This window comes from Corvus hawaiiensis, chromosome 3, assembly GCF_020740725.1.
Source record: "Corvus hawaiiensis isolate bCorHaw1 chromosome 3, bCorHaw1.pri.cur, whole genome shotgun sequence".
Classification (NCBI taxonomy): domain Eukaryota; kingdom Metazoa; phylum Chordata; class Aves; order Passeriformes; family Corvidae; genus Corvus; species Corvus hawaiiensis.
This window is the reverse complement of record NC_063215.1, coordinates 54,312,731-54,338,061: the sequence shown is the minus strand read 5'-3', so window position 1 is coordinate 54,338,061 and position 25,331 is coordinate 54,312,731. Positions and strand designations below refer to the sequence as shown.

Genomic DNA, 25,331 nt, shown 5'->3' with positions numbered 1-25,331 from the left:
CAAAGCTGTGAGTTCTCCCCAGAACTTATTTGTGAGTTTTCTTTAGAGTCTGCCCAGCTGAAAAGTACAGTGGCATTAAATTGTATGTGCAATTACTTTTTTTCAAACAAACAAAGCCTCCAAGCCTGACAGGCAAGGGCAGGGATGGGATTAGGCAAACATCCTACACAGACGGTTCCCCTTTCTGTCTGTCAGCTTGTAAGTGCTTTCTCTTCTGGAACTATACAGTACTAACTGAGCCGGAAACAGCTATTTAAAAAGTGATTATAGTGTGACATTTTTGTTTGACCTAACATCAAGCCATGTGCAGCTTAAATGTCAGCAAAGCTATTTACTATAGGGACAGACAGGCCCTAGCATGCTTAAATCTACCCAGCGTCTTAAAAGTGGTTGCTGTCTGCACTCAGTGCACATGAATGACACCGAAGCCAAGATGTAAAGTATAGTGCTCTGTAAGCTGCGCTGATTGACTAATGTGCTGGGTGGCACATTGCATTCAGCAAGAGGCTCCCAGGGAGGAAGGCAAAATAATGGATAATTAAAGTCAATCTCAGGTTAGAAAGCACAGGCCCATGCAAAAGGTTCCCTTGGATTAGCAAAGAGCATGCCTATGGCTGGTGTGTTTTGTTCAGGGATGTCTGAAGGGCTCAAATATTTGGACAAAAATAGCAAAGCAGAATTTTTTTATTGGTGTAGGAGCCGTATCGGCCGCATGAGAGAGGAGGGAGTGAAGCCCCCAGCTGTGGCCAGCGACCCTGCCCTTAGGAGACCCCTTAAAGCCCCTGCAGTGAAGCGCTGTGGCCTCAGGGTGTTCCCCCCTGCTTCCCCCTCGCTCCGAGGCTGCCAGGGCACAAATCAGGCCGCCCAGCTGCGGCTGCCAGGCAGGGTGACAGAGGGGAAGGGAGGCTCCAGAGCCCTGTCACCAGCCGTCAAAATAATAGCCGAGCACTGGGGGGGCAGGGGGCTAATGCAGCTAATTACGTGCATCTCTCCCTGTGTGAGAACCGACAGGAGCGACGCAGCTTCAGATCCCGCCAGGATGCAAGAGCACGTACAGCCATAAAGTGATAGACAGAGTTACGTAGTATCAGGAGCTCTCTCTGCAAGACAATGCACTGCTTTGCAACGGATGGAGATAAGTACGTTTATAGGTCCTTAATGCGACTAGAGGCATATATTTGGACAGGGTTCCAGTCTGACCTGCTTCTCAGAGCCTAAAATAACAAACAAATCAGCGCGCCTTTATTTTGAGAAAACATTGCTCACAGTAATAAGGGTGGGTGGGGGCACCCAAAAGGAAGCAGAGTTGTGATAAAACTTCCATTCTGTTCTTTCTTGCATGTCACGTAAAAAAATGTACATTATAATTCAGAATGCCTTTCAGGGTTTATTTTTCTTTACATTGTTACATGCCCGATCACATCTGATTTTGGAAGCTAAGCAGGGTCTGACTTGGCTGACATTTGGGAGACTGCTGAAAAGCAGGAGTCTGAGCAAGATCTGTGTGCTCATTATATGAATGTGCAGTGCCTAAAAGCGTGACTGGGGGAATGACAAGAATATTCACAGCTTTTCGATATCTTAAAATTCTGCTTTTCTCCATCTCTAGCAACTGAAATAACACTATGACTGAAAATAATGTCATGAATATTAAATGAGCATTTTTTTAAATAATAAAAAGGACTGCTTGTGAATGCTGGTTAGTACTTTACAAAAAGCACAGAAAAATCCTTTGAGCAAACTGATCATCAGATCATTAGAGGTAGGAAATAAATTCTTTGATTTCTGTCTGCTTGCTATTTACTTTACTAAGTGCTGATGGTGTCAGGGGACTTAAAATCCCTTCAAAATTCATTTAAGTACAATTAAGTGAAAACAGTACAAGATTTTTAAAAGAAAAGATACAAGAGGTAGCCAGAGGATTTTTTAACATGGGATTTATTCTTGTTCTTGGTGTTTCCAGTGACAGAAGACTTAATTATGTCATAGAATGGTTCATTCTCATTCTCGCTTTCCCTTAGAAAATTTCAGAAAACCAAGGCTGATCTGTTACAATTTTACTTTGAGGCTCACAAGCAAGAGTTAAAATTTTAAGAAAAGTTTCTTTGCTTAAACATGCTCCTTAGTTAAAATAAATTCAGTTAAAAAAAAAAACCCAAACCAAAACAAAACTGTTACTAGAACTCCCTCTCTTGCTCTCTTATCAAATATCATCAGTGGTTATGTCTCAGATCCTGAATGGGCTCTGTGGTCCAAGGTGAGGGGTTTTTTTTCTTTTTTTGTTACCTTCTACCCTGCAAAAGTTTAAAAGGCAAAACCAAACATCAAACAGATATTTGAGTATCTGCCTTCCACCATTTAACAAGACATAAATATGATATGGCAAAGCAAGGCAAGATTCGCATGCTGTAAGCCTCTCCCACACAGTGCCCAAGATGTCCCCATTCAGTTTTGCAGTCCGTCTTTGTTATAGCAAAATGTGAGGGATTTCTAAATCCTGATTTGGATGCATCCCCCTACAGCAGAGACAAACCAACAATTACTGAAGCAAGGCAAGTTGTTTTCAGTTTAGCAGGTTTTTTTCTAAGCCAGGCTTGTGGTATCATTGAAAGTTTGAATGCTTCCATTCTCTGAGCAGGCCAGTGGCTTTTCAATAGCAGAAGATCAAATGATGTTAATCAGGCAGTGTGACCTAATCCTCTAATTCAGCTGCCTTTTTACATTAGAAATGTTCTGCTCATGTAAGATTGATTTGCTCTTAAATTGACTTTTTTTTCCCCCCAAATGTGCTATTCTAACGTCTACTCTTGGCTCTGCAGATGTGTTACACATATAAGGGAAACCCACTTTTTCTTCATTTTGAATGTTTAGATAGGTTAATCCTAACGATTCTGATAGAAAATACCTTGTTAATCACAGAAAGCCCAAGATGTTATGCAACAGCAGCAAGAAGAACATTTTTCTTTCCAGTAGTGATGCCACAGGTTAGTTACACAAGACAGGGACACTCTGGACAGTTATTGCTGACTACTGGAAGGCTACCATAAGTGTACATTCTCCTCAGCTTTCTAATATGGAGGGCATATTAGAAAATACATGAGGGCATGTAGTGACAGGACAAGATGGAATGGCTTTAAAGTGGAAGAGAGTAGGTTTAGATTAGGTATTAGGAAAAAAATGCTTTCCTGTGGGTGTGGTGAGACACTGGTACAGATTGCCCAGAGAAGTTGTAGATGCCCTATCCCTGAAAGTGTGCAAGGCCAGGTTGGATGGGGCTTTGAGCAACCTGGTCTAATGGAAGGTGTCCCTGCTTGTTGTGGAGAGGTGGAACTAGATGATCTTTAAGGTCTTTTCCAACCCAAACCATTCTGTGACTCTGAAGTCTCAGCAGAAGATGTCCAGCCCTCGGCACAGACATCAGTGCACAGTGCCTCTCTCAGGTGCCTCTCCCCTGCTTTGACAGCCCACGTAGGGCAGTGTGGGCTCCCTGGGCACAAGAACATACAGTCCAGCACTGCGAATTGCATGGCAGAGTGAAGGGAGCCACACGGCACATGTGTACCTGTCACTCCAAAGGTTTGCTCTTCGGGACCCTTACTGAAGAATTCTTGCAAGAGAGTTGCACTAGCTAACTCTACATAGTTGCTAAGATTGCCTCAGACAAAGGAAGATATTATAGTCTGGAAAACTAAAATGACCATTTACAGTGTCTGGCAGGTGCTCATCAATCTTTTTGCTATTAAGGAGGGCATCAAGGCTGCTGATGGGTCTGTGATACACAATCATTTTGCCATGTCCACTGAACTATGCAACTCTTTATTTTGTTTTTCTTTTCCTGCCAGATGATAACAAATGAATCCCAACAATTAGTTACTTTTCCTGAAGATATTTTGCCAATACAAGGTTTACTATGCCCATGCTGGCAGAACACATAAGGGTTTTCAAAACCTGATGTGTTATCATTGGTGCTGCATTATATAAACCACAGACTGATTATGGTCCACTCTAGGAGTAGTTACCGGGTCTGCTCCCAGCCACCTGGCATCTGGGGAGATGATTTTCACATTACTGCACCGAGTGTGCACAGCATCCCCTCTCCCCCAGCGCTATTTCTTAAAGAAATGGAAGCACAACTCCAGTCTGGCATTGGGCAGCAGCAAATGCGGTGGAAGCAAAAATCTGTGGGCAGAGAGCGCCATCTCCAGCTACCAAATCATAATTACCCTGCGGTAACTAGCTTACTTGGATTTCTTTTTTGGAATTGCCAACTGTTCTGGCAAAAGATGGAGAAAAAAGCCAGCTGAGACTGATGAAAGATTGAGACTTAAGCCTTAGCACTACCTTAATATCCTGTAGGGAGACTCTGATAATCCTTGCTGAAGTTTCTGAATTACATAAAAAAAGCTGCTTAAAATTGCATGGAGATGAGCATCCCAAATTTGTTTCTGTTTTCAGTCTACTTACTCAAGAATAAAATCATGACAGAGCTAATATTTGTACTATGTTAGGATCCTCCAGGCTACAGAGAGTCCATGCATTTAATACTACACATGATGCATTTGATAGGTACTTGGAAAAGCACATAAATGATACCTCTAAATACTGTCACAGAATGACTGGGTGAAAACCAGTGTAAATAAGCAATATGCAAAAACAGCACACCAAGTGCATGCAGAAGAATTATATACATATAAATGCTACAAATTTGACAAATATTACAAAAATTACACTGACACCAGTGCCTGTGAGTCCAGGCTCATTAATATCATTCAAGAGTTCGTTCTAAAAACATACCTTAAGGACATCAGTGGCAAAGAATTTGTCAGACAATAAAATTGAAAAATCATACCTCCTCCATACATGTGGTGTGTATACGACTTACCCATATTAACGAATTATTAATGGATTTGCAAGAGCAAATCGATTACTGGATTTAAAGTGTTATAAATACTAAACATGTGCATTGAATAGATACATTCAGGAAGGGTTAAAAGACAATGTATCTATTATCATCTAGCCTTAAGAATAGCATTTCTGAACTGGATACAGCATCTAATTTAAAATGCAAATTATTAAATTACTCCACTATGATTGCGTTCTGAAGGCTTTTTTCTCAACCATTCAGGAAACCAGAAAGAGGCTGCAAGATACACAAAAAACGTGGATGAAGCTCTATTAGAAAGAGACCTGTAAAGGACAAGAAGGCAGTCAAGAACAGCTGGCACTGATTTATGAAGAACAAATCACACTTGGCCAATCTGATTGCTACCGTGGACAAGGATGGAGCAGAGGACACAATCTTCACTTCATTACAGTGGTTGAAATTATTTCCTGCAGCACTTTCACTCAAAAACTGATGAACTATGGCATGAACAAGCTGTCTAATAGGTGCATTGAAAACTGCCAAGGCTGACAGGCTCAGTGGGTGGCACTGGTGGCTTGGCTATGCGTCTGAAGGCCCAAAACAAGTTGAGTACTCTAGGGTTTGATACTAGAGTCCATATGGAGCATTGTCTTATTAAAAACCTGGACCATGGGACAGGATGCACTCTTGGGCTATTTTAAGGTAACACTAAGTTAGAAGGGATGGCTGACACACTAAATGGTAGAGCTTAAGCTGTAAGGGACTTTAGGAAGCTTCTGGACTGGGCTGGCAGAAATTTCAACATGTTTAACACAGAGAACCACAAGGATAAATGCTCAGTTCTGGATCTAAAAAGGGTTAGTACCAACTGCGAAGAAACAGGCTGTTAAGAAACAGGCTGTCTAGCAGCTTTGTCAGAAAGGACCTGGGGTTATGTGAAAGCCAAGTCCAACATAAGCACAAAGTGTGCTCTCATCCCAAAGAGGGGGAAATCACACAGTAGCCTACATCAGGAGTACAGCCAGCATGCTGAGGAAAGTTCCTATCCCCCTTTGCTTAGTGTTGGTGAGGCGCTGGCTGGACACAGGGCCCACTTTGGTGCTTTCTCAGACCAAGACAGGGTACCTCCAGTGAAGGCTACCAAGACAAATGGGATTTAAACCACATCACCTTGAAGGAGGTGTTGAGGTATGCCAGGCCTGCCCTGCCTGTTGACGAGCACAAGGGCCCATAAAACAGCACCCTGCAGCTGCTCTAAGGGGGATTACAAATCTGGCAGAGCTCAATTTCCTGTGGTCGTGGCACACAATACAACATGAAACTATGGGCACAAGGAGGTCCAAAGAGGACATTAGGAAACAGACTATTTATGTGGAAGGCAGGCAGCCTGGACAAAGTATGAAATTTTTATTGTGGATGTTTTCAAGAGCTGTCAAGACAATCTGCAACAGATGTGATTCACTTCAACCAGGAAAGCTGTACTGCAACAGCCAGTGCGTTTATGACTGTGTACACAGGTGTAAAGGTGATGACTTTCCTGGTCTAGGATTCTTGTTTATTGTGAGAAGACAGCCTTAAAATGGTCACTAAAATGTTGTCTAGGCTTCATTATTAATTTAGGAGCTTAAATATATGCACAAAAATAAATGAAAATACTCTGCCATCTGTTGATAGCTGGCAAAACTGCAGATATTCTCTCCTGAAAACAGACTATTCCATCGCCACATTTAAACCATTACCCACTATTTCAGTTGGCAACATAGAAGTAGCAAAGAAATGCAATGTATTTTGAAAATCCACCAGTTGCCAGGTATGTCACTTGTGTTATTTATTCAACTCATACAAGTGATGGATGTGTTTGTAGCAAGATGCTGGGAGGCTCCACAGAATAATTTAAAACTCATCAGCAACCCTGATAACTATCCGCTCCTCTCTGAGCAGTAACATGAGTTTGCACTGGGGTTTTCTTGGCATGGTAAGGTCACCGAGATGCTCAGTTTTGACTGCAGTATGAACTATTCCTGCCTTCGAGGCTGCTTTTGCCTCCTCCCTGCTGAACCCCCCGGAAGAGAGCAGAGGACACGCTTGCCACTTTTCCTTCCCCTCTCTACTCCACAGCGCTCATGCCCGTGAGCAGCCCGGCTTCTTTGCTGCTTTTCTCGTTGCAGTCACAGTCTCTGCTGCTCTTTTTCGCGGGTAAGGAATCCTCCGAGAGCCAGAGCTTTGGGGACGCGGTCCCGCCCCGCACTGCCACTTTCCCCGCCCAGCACCAGGGCCTGGCTGCGGACGGGTTCCCGCGGGCACGGGGTGGGAACCGCCGCCTCCCGCCCCGGCCGGGGGAGGAGGAGCCGCGGCGGAAGCCGTGCTGCCGGCGGCCGATGGCGGCGGGCGGCGGGGCCGGGCTGCTGCCCTTCCTGCGGCTGCTGGGCCAGCTCAAGGTGGGCGCGGGGCAAGGGCCCGGCGCGGCGGGGCGGCCGCGGGGGCTGGGGCCGGGCCGGGGCGCTGGGCCGGGTTCCCCCGCTGTCCCCGGGCTGGCAGCGTGGCCGCGGCGGGCAGAGGCCGGCGTCAGCCGCGGCTTCCGCTCGGTTGTGCCAGCGCAGCGCGGCCGGCGGGGCCGGGGCTGCGGCTGGGCCGTGCTCCTGCCTTGGGGGGCCCGGGCTGGGCCTCGGGGCAGGGGCTCGCCGGGAGCATCAAAGCTCTCCGGAGCGTGGAGGTCACGGTGCGGCGGAATTTCCACCGGTGTCTCTGAAAGGAGGGCCTGCAAAAGCAGGGGGTTTAACCTTTCCAGTGCCATCGTCTGGTGGATACGGTGGTATCCGGTCAGAGGTTGGACCTGATGATCTCTGCGGCTTTTTCCGACCTAATTGATTGTGTGGTTCTGTGACACTGGCACAGAGAGTACCGCGGACAGGATGGGTGTACAGGAACGTGGCAAACCCAGAGAGCGTCTCCGATCATATGTACAGGATGGCGATGATGGCTTTGGTGACTGAAGATAAAAACCTTAACAAGGACAGGTGAGACTGCCTCTGGTTATCACAACCATGGGTTAATATTGTGGGAGAGCTGCAAACAAAATGCTAAAAGAAGCTGTCGTCCCGAGTAAGAGCTTTTAAATCACACTGAAGGAATTTGAAAGCCTTTTGCCTCTTCCCTGCATCCTGTGGGCAGGGTCCTGTTTACCTGGAGAACTGAAAGGGGCTAAAAACTTTAATTGCTAAACTGAGAGTGCTGAGGCAAGTCCTTAGTGCAGTGGGTCGAAGCTGCTCTTCTTTCAGGCAGTAAATAAACAACCTGAAGACCCTTGTTAAAAAACAGTGTGAAGCAATAGACAGCCACGTCAGAGCGATAGACCATGTGAATTTTGACAGACGGAATGAGCACTCAGCAACAGTAAGGAGCCACAGAACTCCTCTGGCATAGCAGAGAAAGCTCAAGGAAGGCTTTCTGAGTATTCTGCCATAGACTGGTATAGCTACAGAGCTGTGAGTGACAAATTGTATACTGAATTTGGGATGGCTCCAATCAGATTACCTTCTACCTGTTGCAGGAAGAACATGAAGCGTATAATGTAGTTAATTACCACAACATCTCCAAAAGCCAAGTGTACAAGACCTAAGTACATTACTTTTGAATGTTATGCTCTGGTACACAGTGTATTTATACTTAAATCTACATTTACAAGCAGTAGGGACTAGAAATCAGAAATCAAAATCATGTCTAGGTGGAAACTACAACCCTAACAAAAAAGTGAAAAATGTTACATTAAGTTTAAGAAAAGCTCCAACCAACCTTTAGAGTATATGAAGGGGGATAAATTCTGCAGTCTCTTAGCATTTTGAATAAGTTTTAGACTTAGAATGCTGAAAAACTAATTACTCTGTCTCTGTTTCTTGTCAGATGCATACGATTAGCTTTGGTTCATGATATGGCTGAATGCATTGTTGGAGATATTGCTCCTGCAGATAATATCCCAAAAGAGGAGAAACACAGGCGAGAAGAGGTATGAACATAAGGTGTGAAGCCACAGCTGCAGAGCATTCTATGTGTTTTCATGTTCTGGTGGTGGTGAAGGAACACTTTAGGCAATACTAATACTGCCATTGGCATTGGACAAGCCTGCCACAACCAAGTAGACTTCCCGTCTCATTGTGGTTTTTGCATCTGTAACGTCACCAAGTACAAGGTTATGGAAGAATCTTTGAAGTAATCTTCACCTTGGCCATTTATTCCCCAGCTAGCTGCAGTTTTGGTAGCCTGAATTAGTCATGTTCAGCAGCCTTACCAAGAGGCGAGGAGCAGGGAGTAGGTGCACTGAGTAGGATGGATGACAGTTCATGTCAGATCGTTTGTGTGGTGCCACATCATGAGGTTGACAGAGACTTTATTTAAACCTTTTGCACAGAACCCCAGATGCAGGTGTCTTCGTTGTTGTTGTGATTCTTTGAGTGCCACATGCCTAGAGACACTTTATTTTTGGTCTTGCACTTATCCAAACTGTTCAGTTGGTGTTTTTGGTTTGTGGCATCATTTGAAGAAAATATAAACCACTTCTGTAGCCACAGCTAGAGGGCAATGTCATGCCTCAGAAACTCTTCAGAGGCTTTTTTTGTTCAGTGTAAGAACACACTAGGAAGTATATTGAAAAAAACACCAAAATTACAGACAGTAAAGATAGTACTTCAAGAATGCCAAATGCACCTTAGATCTTTAATTTCCAGTTTCTTAGCTAACAGCTTACTCCTAGACTTAGTTATGGCCCCCCAGCCCCTAGTTTTAAACAGATAAGCATAAAAGGCAGGGGAATAATCACTGAAGTGTTTTGTTACCCTCTTCAAAGAGGTTCAAAACACTGAACAGAAGAAAACTCTTTCCTGGGAGCCTCTAAAGGTGGTTGTGTCACTGAGGATCAGCCTTCAGCTTCAGTCTAGAGAGAATTCTTACTTTAATTTAGGCAAGGAAAAAGATATTTTGATGTCTAGATATGTTTAAGAAGCTTTCTTAAGTATTTGCAGCTCCTTCTGCTCCCATTTCAGTCAGTGAGGACTTCGCTGTTGACTTTGTGGGAAGGAGAGTAAAGCATTAAACATTTGGGATGACTCTGAAATACTTCATAGTAAAAATAGACTATGGGTAGCCACTTCAGGAGGTGGCTTGAGGTGAGTTATCAACACTCTGCTTGCACTGCAGAGTTCTCCCTTTTTCTGTTTGCTCTACAGCTGACGTTGGGCTGGCTCTGAAGTTTGCTGCTTGTGCAGTAACTTTAACCAGTGAGTCTCACCAACACTACGGCAGCAGAAAATAAACCTGATTAAAAAAAGTTTCAGATTTTTTTTTGGAGGAGGTAGGGTGTTGTTTGGAGTAGAGGTTTTTGCCAGGTAAGTCATTTTAGCCACCTAACCTTGAAATCTGAGGAGTGCCAGAGCTGGAAAGAGGTGTAAGGAATGAGACCTTGATGCTTCAGTGGTAGCAAGCAATGGGGAATCATATTGTGACACTCTATCATCCTGAATTTGAAGTGGTGAAACAATCATGGCACAAAATCTTTGTCTCGCCTGTGATGTTGGTTGTTTCAGAAGCAGCCCTTCCTGTTACTGGGAGAACAGTAGAGATGGCACAGAAATGACACTGATCAGCTGGGAGAACACAAAGAATGTGCATAACAATTTCTGGAGTCACAAGTTCTGCCAGGAGCCTGCTCCAGTGCAGGCTTCCTACAGGGTCACAGCCTCCTTTGGGCATCCCCCTGCTTCAAATCCTCCATGGGCTCCAGGTGGATGTCTGCTCCACCATGGACCTCCAGGGGCTGCAGGTGGATCTCTGCTCCTCTGTAGGGCTGCAGGGGCTCTTCCTCACGGGGTGCAGGAGAATCTCTGCTCTGGTATCTGAAGCACCTTCTCCTTCTTCACTAACCCTGCTATCTGCAGAGATCTTCCTTTCACTTCTCGCTTCTCCCTCTGGGTGCAGTTGCACAGGGATTTTCCCGTCCTTAAATATGTTATCCCAGAGGTGCCACCACCTTGGCGTTGGCCAGTGCTGTAGCCATCTCCTGCCATGCCTAAACAATACAATAATATGTTGTGTAGTAGATGTTTCTGCTAACTTGGTAACAATTAGATAATTATTCAGAAAAGATAATGATAAAAATGTTGCCCAGAAAATAGATAAATGTAAATGGCTTTTTTTTTTTTTTTTCAGACAGCTATGCAACAACTGACCCAGCTTCTATCTGAGGACCTCGGAAAAGAAATCTATGAACTCTGGGAAGTAAGCTTGCATTTTTTTAATCCCATGTTAAAATTCAGGGTGTCCCATTCTCTTCTTCCCATGTACCTGTGAAACTGTGCCATCTCTTATTTTGACCTCAAGAAAGTGCGATTTACTTGCTTAGAAGATAACCAGTATGAGTCACGGTCATTTCAGGATCCTTTTCAAACAGAAACCCTGGACCATATAACCAGCTTCTGCCCTGGCCTCTCAGAGTTCCAGATGAACCTGTCCAGGGCTTGGTTTGTACATCTGAAGGAAGGGTTTATCCTCTACTCTGGATATAAATCTGGTTTTTTTATTACATTATCACTTTTGTTCATATCTGGCCATTTGCAGTTTTTAATACAGGAAAAAAAATAATGGGAGGTGAGGGTGCTGTGGATTATTTTCTGCTTTTTATGCAAGTAATTTCTGTGTCTTTCATTTCTTTATAATGAAGCCCATTAGACCAAGATACTTAGTTGTAAATTAAAATGATTAAGTTAACTAAAGTTTAAACTTAAATGTGACAGAAACCAGCGCTTTTCTACAAACACCAGAGATTTCTGGTCTTGGGTTCCTTAAAAGTTTGTATTAGGAAGTATCTTTTGTGTTTGAAGGTGATTTAACCATTTTTCTGTGAACCCATGATGTTAACTGATAAGAACTTTTATAATTGCAAATGAGGGATGATTAGATTATTTCTAAACAATTAGAGATTATAATTACTGTGCTTTATCTCCTCCTGACATACGGTCGCATGAGGGGAAGTGTATCCACAACCTCTCGTTCACATACTGCTGCAAACAATGGATTCTATGTTTCTTGGACTCCGTGACCTGACTCTGTATATTGTATTCATATTGTTTTCCATTTAGAGTGTATTTAAATTCCAGATATTTGCATCCAATTTCTGCCTTTTGCTGCAACACCCTGTTTGTGGTTTTGTTTTGGGTTTAGCGGTTTGTTTGTTTTTTCCTGTTGTTGTTGTGTGGTGAAACAGGCAGTGGGAATGGTCTTTCAGAGCTATATTTTAAGGTAAAGAGGGTAAATCAACATCATCAGATCTGGCAATTAATGTATGTGCATTTTTTTAGGGAGCACTGGTTCCTTCTCCCTTGAGAAACTGTTATAATTGAGGAAAATGAGGTTTTGATAGATAAGGTTAGTGCTGTATAACTACTTTTTTTTCTTTGCTGGTCTCAGTCTTCTCCTGTGACTGTGTAAGAGCTGGTTCAGTATGGAGTCAGTTCTTCAGCATGTTAGCTTTTCATCATTCTCAGTAACCATAATTTAATACATGCACACTTTTGATAATTTGGTCTTTGTTTCTACCTTCAGGATTATTTATTGGCACTGAGTCTGCAATACATTAGCATGAGTGCAACCCACATAGCAGAGGGGGTAACCTAAAAATCTACCATTCACATGGAATTCCTCTAGTGTTGTTTGAAGTGGAACTATTAAATTTTCCATTTCTGTTCCTTTTTTCTTTGCCTTTGCTTTACAAGTTCTTTTACTCAGAGTTTGGATTAAAACACAGGAGATGCTGAGCTTTTCTTCTGACTCAGATGTTTATTGTTTCTTATCTATGGCACAGCTGCACAGAATGTGCCTCTAAGTTAACAAGGTGGAAATGGCCCCCGAGTTCTACCTTCCAAGGCCTTTTAAAGCCCATACTACCCAATTATGGAATGCCAGCTAATTTATTTTTACTTAAAATCCAGTAACTAATCATTCATGTTCTGCACTGCGGGTTTTTTGAACCAATACTAGATCACCCAGGCTTGTGAAGAAGAAGGAAGAAAGAAGAAGAACTCCATCTTGTTACATGTATATTACCGTATCCCATAAACCTAAATTTTCTGAATCCAGGGTTCCAACATGGAACAACTAGTTGTTTCTTAAGGAGAAAAGAGCTATGGAAAATGAGAAGCTTGTGATAACTTGGTGTGCTACTCTGCTCTCAGCTAGCCAGAAGCATTTCCCTATGATTTTGTGAGTGAAGGTGCTTATGGACCAGAGCTGAATAGTGCTGATCTCTTGACACTCTTAGCAAGTCCTTCCTGCACTGCTCTGCCTGTGTCTCTGTCTCTCTTTGCCTTTCAGCTTTACAAGGACTGCTGCTTTGGACAGTGTTGTGTAGGGGAGAGAGGCAGCAGGAAGATCCCTCAGATACATTTTCACTTTGTAACTTAATCCCAAATACTTCTGAAAAAACATTAAAGTAAATGAGTCAGCACATTTCAGCTCTGTCCTGCTTTTTTTATTCTCAAGTGCAAAAGCATGGGAATGATTTTTAAAAGATGGCCTGTGGTGTTGGAGAGACCAGCTAGTGTTTTTCCAAAGTATAGTGTTATTTCAGAGCCTTAACCACCTGTGGAGAGGAAACAGTGGTTGTTTCAGCACTGTGCACAGTTGCACATGTAATAGCTGATGTTTCTTAAGGGCAATGTGAGCTGAGGTGTGAATAACATCTGGTGGGTTGTATAGCACAAAGAGGTTGGCAACAGATTGGTACTCCTACTTAATTGTTGGAGGTGGGACCTACTTTTACAGGTGAACAGCCCTACTTCTTTTCCTGAAGTTCTCCTTTGTGCTGCCAAGAGTTTGTTGTCTTTGGTGGACTCTTCCACCCGGCAAAATAGATTATAAAAAAATAGAGTAGAAATAAATAGACTTAAGAAAATATGTAGAATTTAAGCAATTTAAAAATGAGACAAAGCTCAGGTTGAAAAGAGAAAAATAAGATGAAAACACTGAAATGAAATTTATTACTAAAATAATTATGAAAATGTAACTGAAAATTCAAAGTACATTGAAATCCCAGTAGAATAGTAAATGAATCAACATGGCTATCGAAATCTGGATTTTTGACTTCAAAGGTAAAGTAATAAGCCTAAGAACAAGCTCCTAATAGTATGGAAGACAAGGAAATGACTGTCACGTTTATCTGAGCGTCACTGTGCTGGAATTACAAAGCCAGGATATTACTACTGTGAATGACGCTCACACCACAGTTGCTGTCTTAAGATGCAGAAAGGAATGCCATGTTCTGTGGTCAGTAGGAAAATCTCTTCTTGTGCTGCTCTTCTCTGCAGAAGTGCTATGGTCCACAGATTCTGTGGATCTGGGAGCACAGATGGGCCCAGTGTGTACTTAAGACTTTGGTGTGATTAATGGTGGTGGTGATGATGATGAATGGGGTCAGACCTGCCAATGGTATCAAGGTGATGGTAATCTGCACAGAAAAAAAACATCTTTATGGGGTTGGTTTTGGAAGTCAGTAGTCAGGAAGACTTGCTGATGAGACATCACATACAGTGCAATAGATTTGGAAAAGAGAAAATGAAATGCCAAACCTGTCTGCAGACATCAATGGAAGCAAATGACAGCAAAATTGTTCAAGTTGACTAGAAATGTGAATCACTCATAAATATATACCAATGATTAATAGATACTGTAGAGAGGGAAAAGATAGCAGAGAGATAAGGACTGAAAGTCTGAAGGGGAGGACACCCTTTAACCACTCCCCTTCCTATCTCCTAGGAGAGACATAAGGACATAAGCAGCTCAGACAGATTAGACCAAAAAGATTAGGCAGGAATCACAGGAGAAATATAAAGAACAACTGCATATAGAAACAGCAAGTGGTGAGAAAAGTGTAAAATAGGTCTTAAAAATAGGTGGTGACAATGCGTAAGCACACACTGTGGTAATTCATAGCCTTAGCCAGGCCTGAAATAATCTTTATATGTAAAATATTTTTAAGTGGAACCTGTTATTTAACTTGTGTGTCATGCAGAGTTGCCTCCATATCATCCCTGATTCAGCTGAAACAATTGGTATGTTTAGAGTTAGATTATGCAAAAGAATTGTGTTCTTAGTCCCACTGCATTTAATATAAAATTGGCACATACTTCAAGGGTTTTGCTGACCAGTGTGTTTGTAAAAACAAAGTCAAAGACGTAACTGCGCTGAATATTTCTGGAGTGGCTTGTACTACTGAAGAAAATTCTAGATCTAAAAAGAGATTTTAATGTTCTGTTTCAGAGTAGCAAAATTATTTTCTTACAACTGCACGTCTTTTCAGGAATATGAAAACCAGTCTACTGCAGAGGCCAGGTTTGTAAAGGAGTTGGATCAGTGTGAGATGGTACTGCAAGCATTTGAGTACGAAGAGTTGGAAAACACACCTGGCAGACTGCAGGATTTTTTTGATTCAACTGCTGGTATGACATTTGGACATCTTTTTTTCCTCTTTCATAAATGAAATATATAAATTGATTTTTTTTTTCTGACAGACATTCAGAGCAACTAGTTATTTTACTCATTGCTCAAGTCCCCTAATATTTCTGGGGAAACTTAATGGAGTGTGAACATACCTGACATTTATCCGTAGGTATTAAACATGAATTTCATTTATGCCAAATTCCTTTTACGTCACTTTTTACCTAGAGAGAGGCTCAGCTTTCATTACACTTGCATGTGTATAAGGATCTCCCTGAAACATCAGAGGGTTGGTTCATAAAGGAGTCTTCAGTGTTCACCGATGCTCTGACAGCAGCTTGTTCCTACTCTATCAATGTTTCAGGGACCAGTGAAGTAGAATTTGTTATCCCCACATGAGCTGTGTGACCAGCCCAGGGTTCCTGTGAGAACCACCTCAGTGAAATGGTTAAGGTGCAACTGTGTTACTTTTTATTCCATCCACTGCTTTTCATCCTTTGCAAAATAAACTGGTAGTTGAAAGCAGAGATAGGTAAAATAATCATCTTTATAATTTTGGCAAGGGAGTTGAACACCAGAGGAGGACCGTAACTAACTCATCCTGTCCTGGTAAAAAAACTAGGGATGGACAAATTCTAGGGATAAGAGGACCAGCAGTCACCAAACAGAGTCTCTGACAAGTCCCGTTTATACTTTGGTAACTCCTCAGGGGAATAATAATCTCTGTGGAAAATTTAATACTTTGATTAGTGAAGGAAAAAAAGGACAACATGACAAAGGTGGGCTGCTTTATTTTCTAACTGACATCTTTGCTCCCCTACCAGAACTCAACAACTTAAATTGAGCTGGTGTCTTGAGTAGATTCTACAGCATATACCCTAACTGCACCTGTAATAGGAATGGTTTCCTGTAGCACAATGTGTAATATCAGATTATCTTGGTCAGGGTGCATCCCTTTTTCAGCTCTTAAGTGTCTTAATAGAGCACAAAATACAAGTTTTTTGGGGAGAAGGGATGTAACTACTCTTATTCCATAGTTAGATTGAACTGAGAGCATTCACTTTCTTAAAAGAATAATTTGACATTTATTCTGAGCCTAAAGTGACACTGCTGCTTTCGTTCCAATGCCAGCCTTTCACACGTGGCAAAATGAGAGCATTTTTCATTAACCTTCCCTTTCTTTTGTTTTGCAGGAAAGTTTGTTCACCCAGAAATACTCCAGCTTGTATCTCTGATTAATACAGAAAGGAAAAAAAGAATAGCTGCCACATCTCATCCACATTCCTGAGGTGTTCCTAAATGCTGTAGCCATAATAAATACTTTGGTTTATATTCTGGTCATTATTTTTCCTCCTATAATGTCACTGATTCTGCTGGCAGATTTTTTTTCCTGTGCATTCACTGTGAGAATCCCAGGACCACTTAGAGAGGAGCAGGTAGTGTAGCTGCCTCCCAGATCAGCGGTTGTGTCAGGGAACAAATACTTAGAATTAATTAGTATATTTGGGTTTTTCGTTCTTTTTAATCAGCCTCTGATTAATGCAGTCTCAGTTACAAATAGATTCTCCACTGGGGAAATTCAGGTACATTTAAAAATCAGTTGATTGCAATCTAATCTGTTCATGTAATGCACTGTGTGGGGCAGGTGGTCTTGTTCCGTGATTTCTAAATATGTATGGACTTAAGTACCTTCAAAATGGGTTAATATCCACTCAGTGCTACACAGAAGCGAGACCAGTGAACAGGTGTCTGTAGAAGCTCTCGACTAAGCTTAGAGATGAGATTTCTTTGGAGTGCATAAGCCTTAAGTGATGGTGGATAAAACCGGTAATCCCATTAATTATATTTTCTCTGTATCTTCCTTGTTTCATACAGCTTTTCCCCTGTTCATGTGTTGTATCAGGGAATGGTGCCAGTATTTCCATAAGGTCTGTATTCCTCACTCCCCCTCACCTTCACAGGCAATTGATAATCACAGAATCCCTGAGGTTGAAAGGGACCTTTGGAGTTTGTGCAATCTAATGCAGAAGCCTGTACAGTCACATAAAGCTTTCTCCCTTCTTCAAGCTGTCACACACTGGTACCAGTTCTGCTGTAAATGAGTTTCTAGCAGAGGTAGTAACGCTAATGTAGAAGTACAGAATGATAGTGAAGTAACACTGTGGTGGTGCTGAATGGCACAGTGGGGCCAGTGTCTGCACACCCAACTGTTGAGTTGTGCACAGCTGGAGATAAGGGCAATGCCATGATTACCAAATAAGCAAAATCTGCACGTGGAAAAGTTACGTGGTAGAGACCTGGAGTTCTCTGTCTTCTGCCTCATGTCAAATGAAGCAGCATAAAACGAAATTCAATTGTCATACCCTTTAAAGGTAGGTAATGTAGCTGAACACACCTTTTCAGGCACCGTGACTCAGGAGATGCTTTGACTGAAGCTCACAAAGCGCTCTGCAGCTGGTGCCTTTCCTAGAGCACAGAGTGCTGTGCAGAGATGCTGGGAGCTTCTTGCCTCAATGGCTGGCACAGTGCACAAAATCTGCGGTGTATTGGTCTGGTTCAGAGGAGATGTGAGATGCCCACTCTGCTCAGGAAACGCCCAAGGCAGCACTTGAGCCCTGTGCAAACCCTGGAAGAACAGGTTGGACTTTGCTGAGCTGATTAGTGGTTCTTGGCAAAAGATTGCCACACTGCAAAGAGGGATGGAGTGGGGCCCACTGAGCTTTCATCAGCATTTTTATTCCACCTAGATGCACTCAAATCATAGTCTCCATTAGCTTGCACTGAGTGATGAGTGTGAAAGAGCTACAGATGCATCGAAGGGCAGAACCGAGAACATTCTTGACAAACGAGAAAAGTGGCCTTGAAGAGATGTTTGGTAGAATCACACCCAGCACAAATACTGCCCTAAGCAGGAACAGGCTATTCCTGCAGCGCAACAAGAGGCTTCCCCATTCTGCAGGGGATCGAGGGGACAGAGTGTGGAACCCCATGCACAGTAATCATAGGGTGGTTTGAGTTAGAAGGGACCTTAAAGATCATTTAGTTCTAACTCTCTTGGCAGTGACAGGGACCTTCCACTAGACCAGGCTGCTTAGTACTACTGGTAAACACAGAATTAAAACATAACAAAGGGTAAAAGAGTAAGAGATTTATTTTTAATATCAAGAACTTCATTTACACAAACTAAGTTGTCCATTAATATCTTCCATTTTAAATAAATTCACATTTATGCACCAAACCACGTAAAATAAGCTAGAAAATTGTCACAAGAATACTAGAAAAACAATTAGATTTGCTTCCATGCTAGAAATCACACTAAAGAGGCATGTGATATAAATGTCCAAAGTTAACTTATGTCCAATAGAACATTACAAAAGGACTTCCAACTTCATAAAAACTAACAAAAGCCACACAAGAGAAAAGGAAAATCACTTAAAGCCACGTTTTCTCACAAAAATTTAAGCAGTTGGTAATGTCAAACTCACTAACACTGATTTGAAGCTTTGGCGTATGCTCAAAAAATGCATCCATTTTCAAAGTAGCCAGGCTCTTTTCCATCCTGTTTACTGATAACATTGCGCCCACCTCAGTGTCTGGTGAGCTGAGCAACGCACCATGCGGACCGACACGTGCTCACTGCACAGCGAGATAGTGTCACAAACGTGCCATGCTTTCCTTGGAAAAAATGTTAAAGGAATGCAATTCCGAAAACATGCTGAACCAAAGCTGAGAGACATCTGGCTCTTGGCAATTGAGCAGATACAATGCGGTTGGTGGAACTGCATCCTGGAGCGAAGCACAACAACATTTGACACCAAAAGTGGAGTTCTTATCCTGCGTATTCTCAGGTAACAGGGTCTACGCTAGCAGCTCTGAAGGCATGAGCTCTCTAACCTATGGCACATCTGAAGCCAAATGCTGGGTTTGTATTCTTTCACTTAAGGCTGTATGTTGACTGAGGCTCACAAATACATCTTCCCTTGGTTTTGAGGGGAAGATAGGGAGGCAAGAAAACTAGACATTCCCTCCACTCCACTTGATTTTGTAATTAATTTCATTGCTGCGTCTTACCACGCCCGAGAGAGCAAGCAATGGTGCACATTTTGAAACTCAAAGTTTTCCAGCCAAAATGACCATATGAAATCAGCAGCTGTGATAGGTTCAGTTTCTGTATGAATAACCAGGTGGCTCTTCCTGCCCTCCTTAACTCTGCTGCCTAATGGGCATAGGGCAATGCCAGACTGTATCAGTGAAGGAGAAACAACTTCTTGTGACAGTAAGTGATTTTAATTCTGTTAGGAAATAGATCATGTACCAACACTCCTGAGCAAGGGGCACCTGGTATGGATGGTAGACAGCTGGTGTATGGGCTACTGCTGGCAGTTGAATGCTTTGCACAGCTCTAGGTCCATCTGTCTGATGTGGCACTGAGAGGGAAGCCAGAAACCAATGGATAGAAAAGAGTAAACCAAAATAAATAAGAAACGGAGACTGGGAGATTGTTAGGAGGGAAGTCATATGTAGCTGAAAACTATTTTAGTCACTTAACACAGAATTTAGTGCATTATAGCCAGTGACTTGCATGTGGTTTTGATGATGTACAAAGTACCTGGTGATAAAATGGCCCATCTAAAATAGAAATAGGGAGAGGAAACATTTCTCCAACACAAGGACAGGATAGCAATTTTCCAAAGCTGACAAAACCTTGTTGCACAAGTTGTGTGGTGAGGGAGAGCTGAAAATCACTGTCTGGGCAAGTCTCTGAAGAGAGGCATGTGGGGCTCAGGAGGGGCTGCTTTTTAACACTGAAGCTCTTCTTCACTTTCAGGAAGTCGGGTGCCAGCAAGGGAGCTCTGAGCGCTGGCATGGGCTGTAGAGCTGAGAACTTCTTCGAAACTGCCTCCTGTGTTGCTTGTCCCACCAACCTTGGTCTGAAAAAAGGCAAAGACACAACAGAAAGTTCCTCTGCTCACATTGAAGCAAGTCCCATTTCCATTCCACCCCATGGCCATGGAGGGCAGGGAACTGTTCAGGCAGAGAACACATAGGGATGGGTTTTTCCTAAGAACAGCAGCTCTAAAACCAGTCAAATAAAGCAGCTTCTTTACTCCACAATTTCTAAACTAGGCTGCCATCACAGAATCTGCCAGTGGCATGTCTCATATGCTTAAAGGAACCAGTCCCTAAGTAGATGCCAGGTAGGATCCTAGACCCTAGCAGTAAACCCAATGTGGTTGTTTACCTGAGTAGCTCACATTGGTTTCACTGTTTTTTCCAGTTCTAGGCAGGCTGGATTAGAGATGGATATTAAAATGAACTGGTTAATTTGCAGAGTAAAGTGGCCTACATGCCAGCAATGGCAACACAGCTGCTCGCAAAATACATAAACCATACTGGGATTTTGGACAGCAGAAGGAATGTAGTAACCAAAGGACAAACCCAGCAGCTTGAATCCCTTCAGGCATTTGTAGCTACCTAGATACTGGTATATAAAACTGCCAGCAGCATTTTCATGGGGGAAGGCAAGGAATAGATACCAAAATACATTACTGAAATATATCCAGTGTGCTTGCACATCTACTTCCAGAATGCTTCAGGTCACTGAATTTGTAATAAGTATTAAAAATAAAAATCAGTAAGACTAAATCTCTGAAAAAGAATTTTCCTAACCAAGATGGAGCTGCATCTAAAGATTTGGAAATGACCAAGACTAAGTGACGAAGAGACAAAGCTGTCGTGATTAGGCTGTCTTCGTAAGAGAACATTCTTTTGTGGCTCTGCTTGCTGATATGTCCACTCCAAGTTGATTCAAGCCTGAAAATAGGACAAAACTTTTTACTCCATCCTAGAATTGCAGCAGAACTCAAGCTGACATTTTTTCAGCCTTTCAGCCACTGAATGCTTAGGAAGATTATTTTAATTAAATGAACTTTGTGTTTTAAGTTTCCAAAGGGTTAATCCTATGTAATCCTGTTTCTTTAGCTAGCACAGCAGCTTACCTAGCTTGAAAGTTCAATAAAACATTTAATTCATCAGAGTTCAGATTTTCAGAAAAGTTGAAAAGAATGAGGCACCCTGGTCCTGTTTGATTTCCAGGGGAAAATGAACTAGTATACTCTCCCAAGAAAGCTGCAACTAAAGTTCAAACTCCAAGAGCAAATAAAATCTAAATGTTATGAAATCTGAACATTGGTTTTGGCTGACTGCAGAACATTGTAGGATCACTGAAGATTTGTAGCTAATATGGGGGCTGGGAGGAAGATGATAAGACTACTGCTGTTCTTTTTTCAGGGGCCTCTCTGGGTAGTTCTCCATGTTTTGAGACCACAACAAAATCCTAGAATTGAAGGGTAACTCCATGATTTCTCCCCCCATCCCCTGGTCTTCCTAATCTTGGAAGCCTTTGAACAGAGGCAGGGAAAAAGAGGAGCAATGCTGAGACATTCCCGTTTGTCCACAGTCTACACTGGATCCATGACTCCGTTCGCACAAGAAAATGAAAGAAAGAGAATACAAAAAGAAAATGTTTCAGAAAATGTCAGTGAGTTTGCCAATAAAGATGGACACTGAAGGTTTCATGAGAGGTGGAGGATTATTTCAGACTCAAAACTTACTCTATTGTCCTGCTTAATTACAGATTTCTTAAAGGATGATCTAAGAGCACTCTGAACACAACAGGCTGAGCTGGCATGACAAATACTCTCCTCTAGAACACCTTTGCTTAATCAACAAAATAAGATCAGGCTCCTCAAGCAGATCACTGAGAGGAAATGGTCTTCAGAGCTGTGCAGTTCGAATTACCTTTTTCTATTTCTGAATGACATATTGAGGTGAGTGGGAACAGACACTCCTTACCACCACTATTTTTGGTATTTCTGAGACCACTTGCTAACTTTGGCAGGCAGCAGAAATAATTTCGTAGCAACAAAGCAAAGAAAGACAATTTCTTTGCATATTGCCTTCATTTTCCATTAGAGCTCTTGCACTACCATGAAATTCTTGATAGAACAAATTCAATCAGTCTCCTGTACAAATGATAGGGACAACTAAGCTGTCACACTTCAACACACACAGCCATGCAAGTCTGTCCCTAACCTTTACCTTAAGGCTTGTGACAGTGGTTTCAACCTTCTCCTCAAACGATTTGAAAGTTGGAGAATTCCTAGGAGAAAAGAAAAAGGTGAAGGGAGAAAAACAGGTCAGTTGCCAACATCATGGGATAATGCCACTGTTTGATCAGTTCTTACCAGGCAGCACTGCCAGGGCAGAATGAAGGCTGGCTGGCAGCACAGGGCTATGAACACTCACTTGTGCTCTGTCAGTCAAATCCAATTATGGTAATCGGATGAGTATTTTTTAGCTACAAATTTTCAAAAGCAGAACCTGCCTAGTAATTGAAACCAAATGATAACTGGCCTGCCTAATCTATGATACATTTGTCATGTTCTCAGAAGAACAACCAGACAATGCTGCCTGTAATGCTGCTTTTCTATGGCTTTATCCATTTGTATTGTTGCTGTAAAAAAATAAACATTTTTTTCAGCTGATAAGCAAGTTCATAACCTACATTATTAAAAAGATGTCAAGTTTAATGTCCTAAGGCTGGGAAGAAGGAGATTAGAACTACATGGGAAGTGGGTCCCAAATGCCTTTGAGGAATCCTGACCCCCTATTCTGTGATTTTGTGACTGCTGCTTTTAAAGATAAAGACTTTAGATAGACTGTGTTCCTAAGGTGCTCTCTGACTAAGCTAAGCTTTTCTCTGTGTTCACCCATCACAAAGGAGACTTAGACAAGTCTACAGTGGGTAAAGGGGACCTTCTTCTGGTTCTTTGCTCCTTGCTTGACACCTGAGAGCTCATTTACAGCATACATTGTGCTTCGTAATTAGCACAGACTCTGAAGCTCAGGCACTGTTGTCCAGCACAGTTCCTGGTTCTGCAAATACATTTATATCATATCCCTCATCAGGCTAAATTAAAATTAAATTTTTCCTCCGTTAAAATTACCCAAATTTAAGGGAAGGGCAAACAGAAGCCAGTTGGGAAAATAATGCAAATTTAGTTTCTGTTATTTAGATGACAAATTTTTTCACAGGGCAAGAAGGGTCAAAAGGAGAGAGAAACTGAGTTTTATAACTTATATTTGACCCATAGGTCACATCGGTGAATGCTTGCCTTAAACTACCCACCTGCTGAATTTGAATTAATTAGCATCCATCATATAGCTGGGAGTTTGTTTTGCCCACATGCTTGGCACAGCGTGGGGATGTATTTAGAGGCCAAGGGAGTAAAAAGAAAGCTGGATACTAATTTTATTGAAAACAGTCAGAGCTTTACTTGAACAGACATCAATATTTGGCTGCAGTCAAGTAAAGCGTGATTATAGCCATTAAAAATATGAAAGCACTCATGTAAAATCCCTCTGTAGGAGCGTGATCCAAAGCCTGTTGGAGTGGAAAGCATCTCTGACGTTAATGGGCTTTGGATGATGTTCTAGAGACAGCAAAACAACTGAATTTCAGCTTCAGTCATACAAACCTGATAACAATCAGCTATCCAAATACATCTCAGAACTGCTTCATTTCCTCAAAGGCTTGTACAAGAGATTAAACAGTTAATACAATTAAAATGGAAAAAACCCACAGCTAGCCTGTCCTGCAGCCCTCATCTACATGAATAACCTTAATTGATTGAAGTGAGACTACACATCCAACTAAAAACTGCAGGATCAGGATCAAAGTATGCAAATCCTCCCTCATTACTCGGTTGAACATCACCATAGCACATAGAATGTGGGTAGCACATTACCTCATTGCAGGCATGCTTATGGAATGGCGAATAGAGTAGCTGTGGGATGAAAGCAAAACATAAGAAAAAAAAGCTGTAAAATCCAATTTCCAATATGATTATAGTGTATTTTTTAAACTTAGCTTTAAATATACATACACATATTTTCCAGATTGTTGGTGTTCTTCCTCTCCTGATGGCAAGGGATGTCAAACTCCAGCTTACTCTCAGTACTAAAGATCTTACTACCACATTCTCAGGTCAACTGACCTGCAATAGGGCTCAAAAGAATGATGCAAAACAGCTTCTGACAAAATCTATTTAAATGGTACAGCCCCCTGTTATCAACAGAGACACGTGAGAGGGGCACAGAGAGCCACCTCTCTGTCCCGCAGCGACACAGGATGAGCTCTGTGTTAAGCAGGAGGGATATTTCAGGTTTGTGCACATCAGCAGAGCTGGTTCAGCTGACTCCCAATCTCAAACAGCTCCTGCACAACTGGCTACGTAAACAAGAGGTTTCTTTAACCAGAAAGGCAGCACTCACTTATCCACACCTCTCCAGGACATTTCACCTCCTCCTTCACTCCTCAACTTTCCCAAACGTAGGGAGCTATTTTCCATAGCTCTCGCCCAGCTCTCCTTGTGACACTTCCCTCCTCAGACTTCCCAGCAGCAGAAGTACTGGAAGGTTGCAAGCAGAGGATGGCGCCTCTGCATTACTCAAAGATCCCCAAATCACGCTGCACACCTTTAGCCCTACCGATGCCACCCACTCTGACTGCTTGACTTACATGAGCCAAATTTTCCCACCTGAGCCACCAACTCTGCTTTCAGAGCATCACCTGTTCCCCGCTCCTGGGAAGCATCAAACCTGATCCAAATAAGAACCTTCATTTGAAGTTTAAGAACTTTCCATAAGCACGTTTAGATCTGAGCGCTTTAAGTAAAGTGTGTGCTGCAAGAGTGCGTCTTTTTCCAAAAATCCCTGCACTGCTACTTTCAGTGTTGACTGACAGCTGCAGCCTGGTCTGACTGAGAACAGGGAGAGCTTTACTATAAGGGTCACCAACACTTGGCTGCAAGCAAAGCATGATTATAGCATTAAAAAAATAAAGCTCTCATACAAACAGCACGTGTGTTTGTTTTAAACTATACAAAATCAGAGCAGCACTGAGTCTATATACAGATTTTTTTTC

General features: G+C 42.3%; 2 protein-coding genes across 4 annotated transcripts in view; one reads left to right on the top strand and one right to left on the bottom strand.

The window, feature by feature from the left end:
* Nucleotides 1-7,194: 7,194 nt before the first annotated feature.
* HDDC2 (HD domain containing 2) lies at nucleotides 7,195-16,673 on the top strand. Its single transcript, XM_048296778.1, has 6 exons — nucleotides 7,195-7,302; nucleotides 7,760-7,881; nucleotides 8,765-8,867; nucleotides 11,063-11,131; nucleotides 15,207-15,345; nucleotides 16,537-16,673. The coding sequence occupies exons 1-6, from the start codon at nucleotides 7,243-7,245 to the stop codon at nucleotides 16,629-16,631; spliced, it is 588 nt and encodes a 195-aa protein (XP_048152735.1). The 5' UTR covers nucleotides 7,195-7,242; the 3' UTR covers nucleotides 16,632-16,673.
* A 1,803-nt stretch (nucleotides 16,674-18,476) lies between these two features.
* TPD52L1 (TPD52 like 1) overlaps nucleotides 18,477-25,331 on the bottom strand; it is a 49,109-nt gene continuing 42,254 nt past the window's right edge. For 2 of the 3 annotated variants that reach the window (XM_048296775.1, XM_048296776.1), the window contains 3 exons: nucleotides 24,154-24,192; nucleotides 22,445-22,505; nucleotides 18,477-20,274 (listed from right to left, as the gene is read on the bottom strand). In XM_048296775.1, the coding sequence (XP_048152732.1) occupies nucleotides 20,143-20,274; nucleotides 22,445-22,505; nucleotides 24,154-24,192 (232 nt within the window). In that variant the 3' untranslated portion in view covers nucleotides 18,477-20,142. The other variant, XM_048296777.1, reaches the window with a different exon arrangement.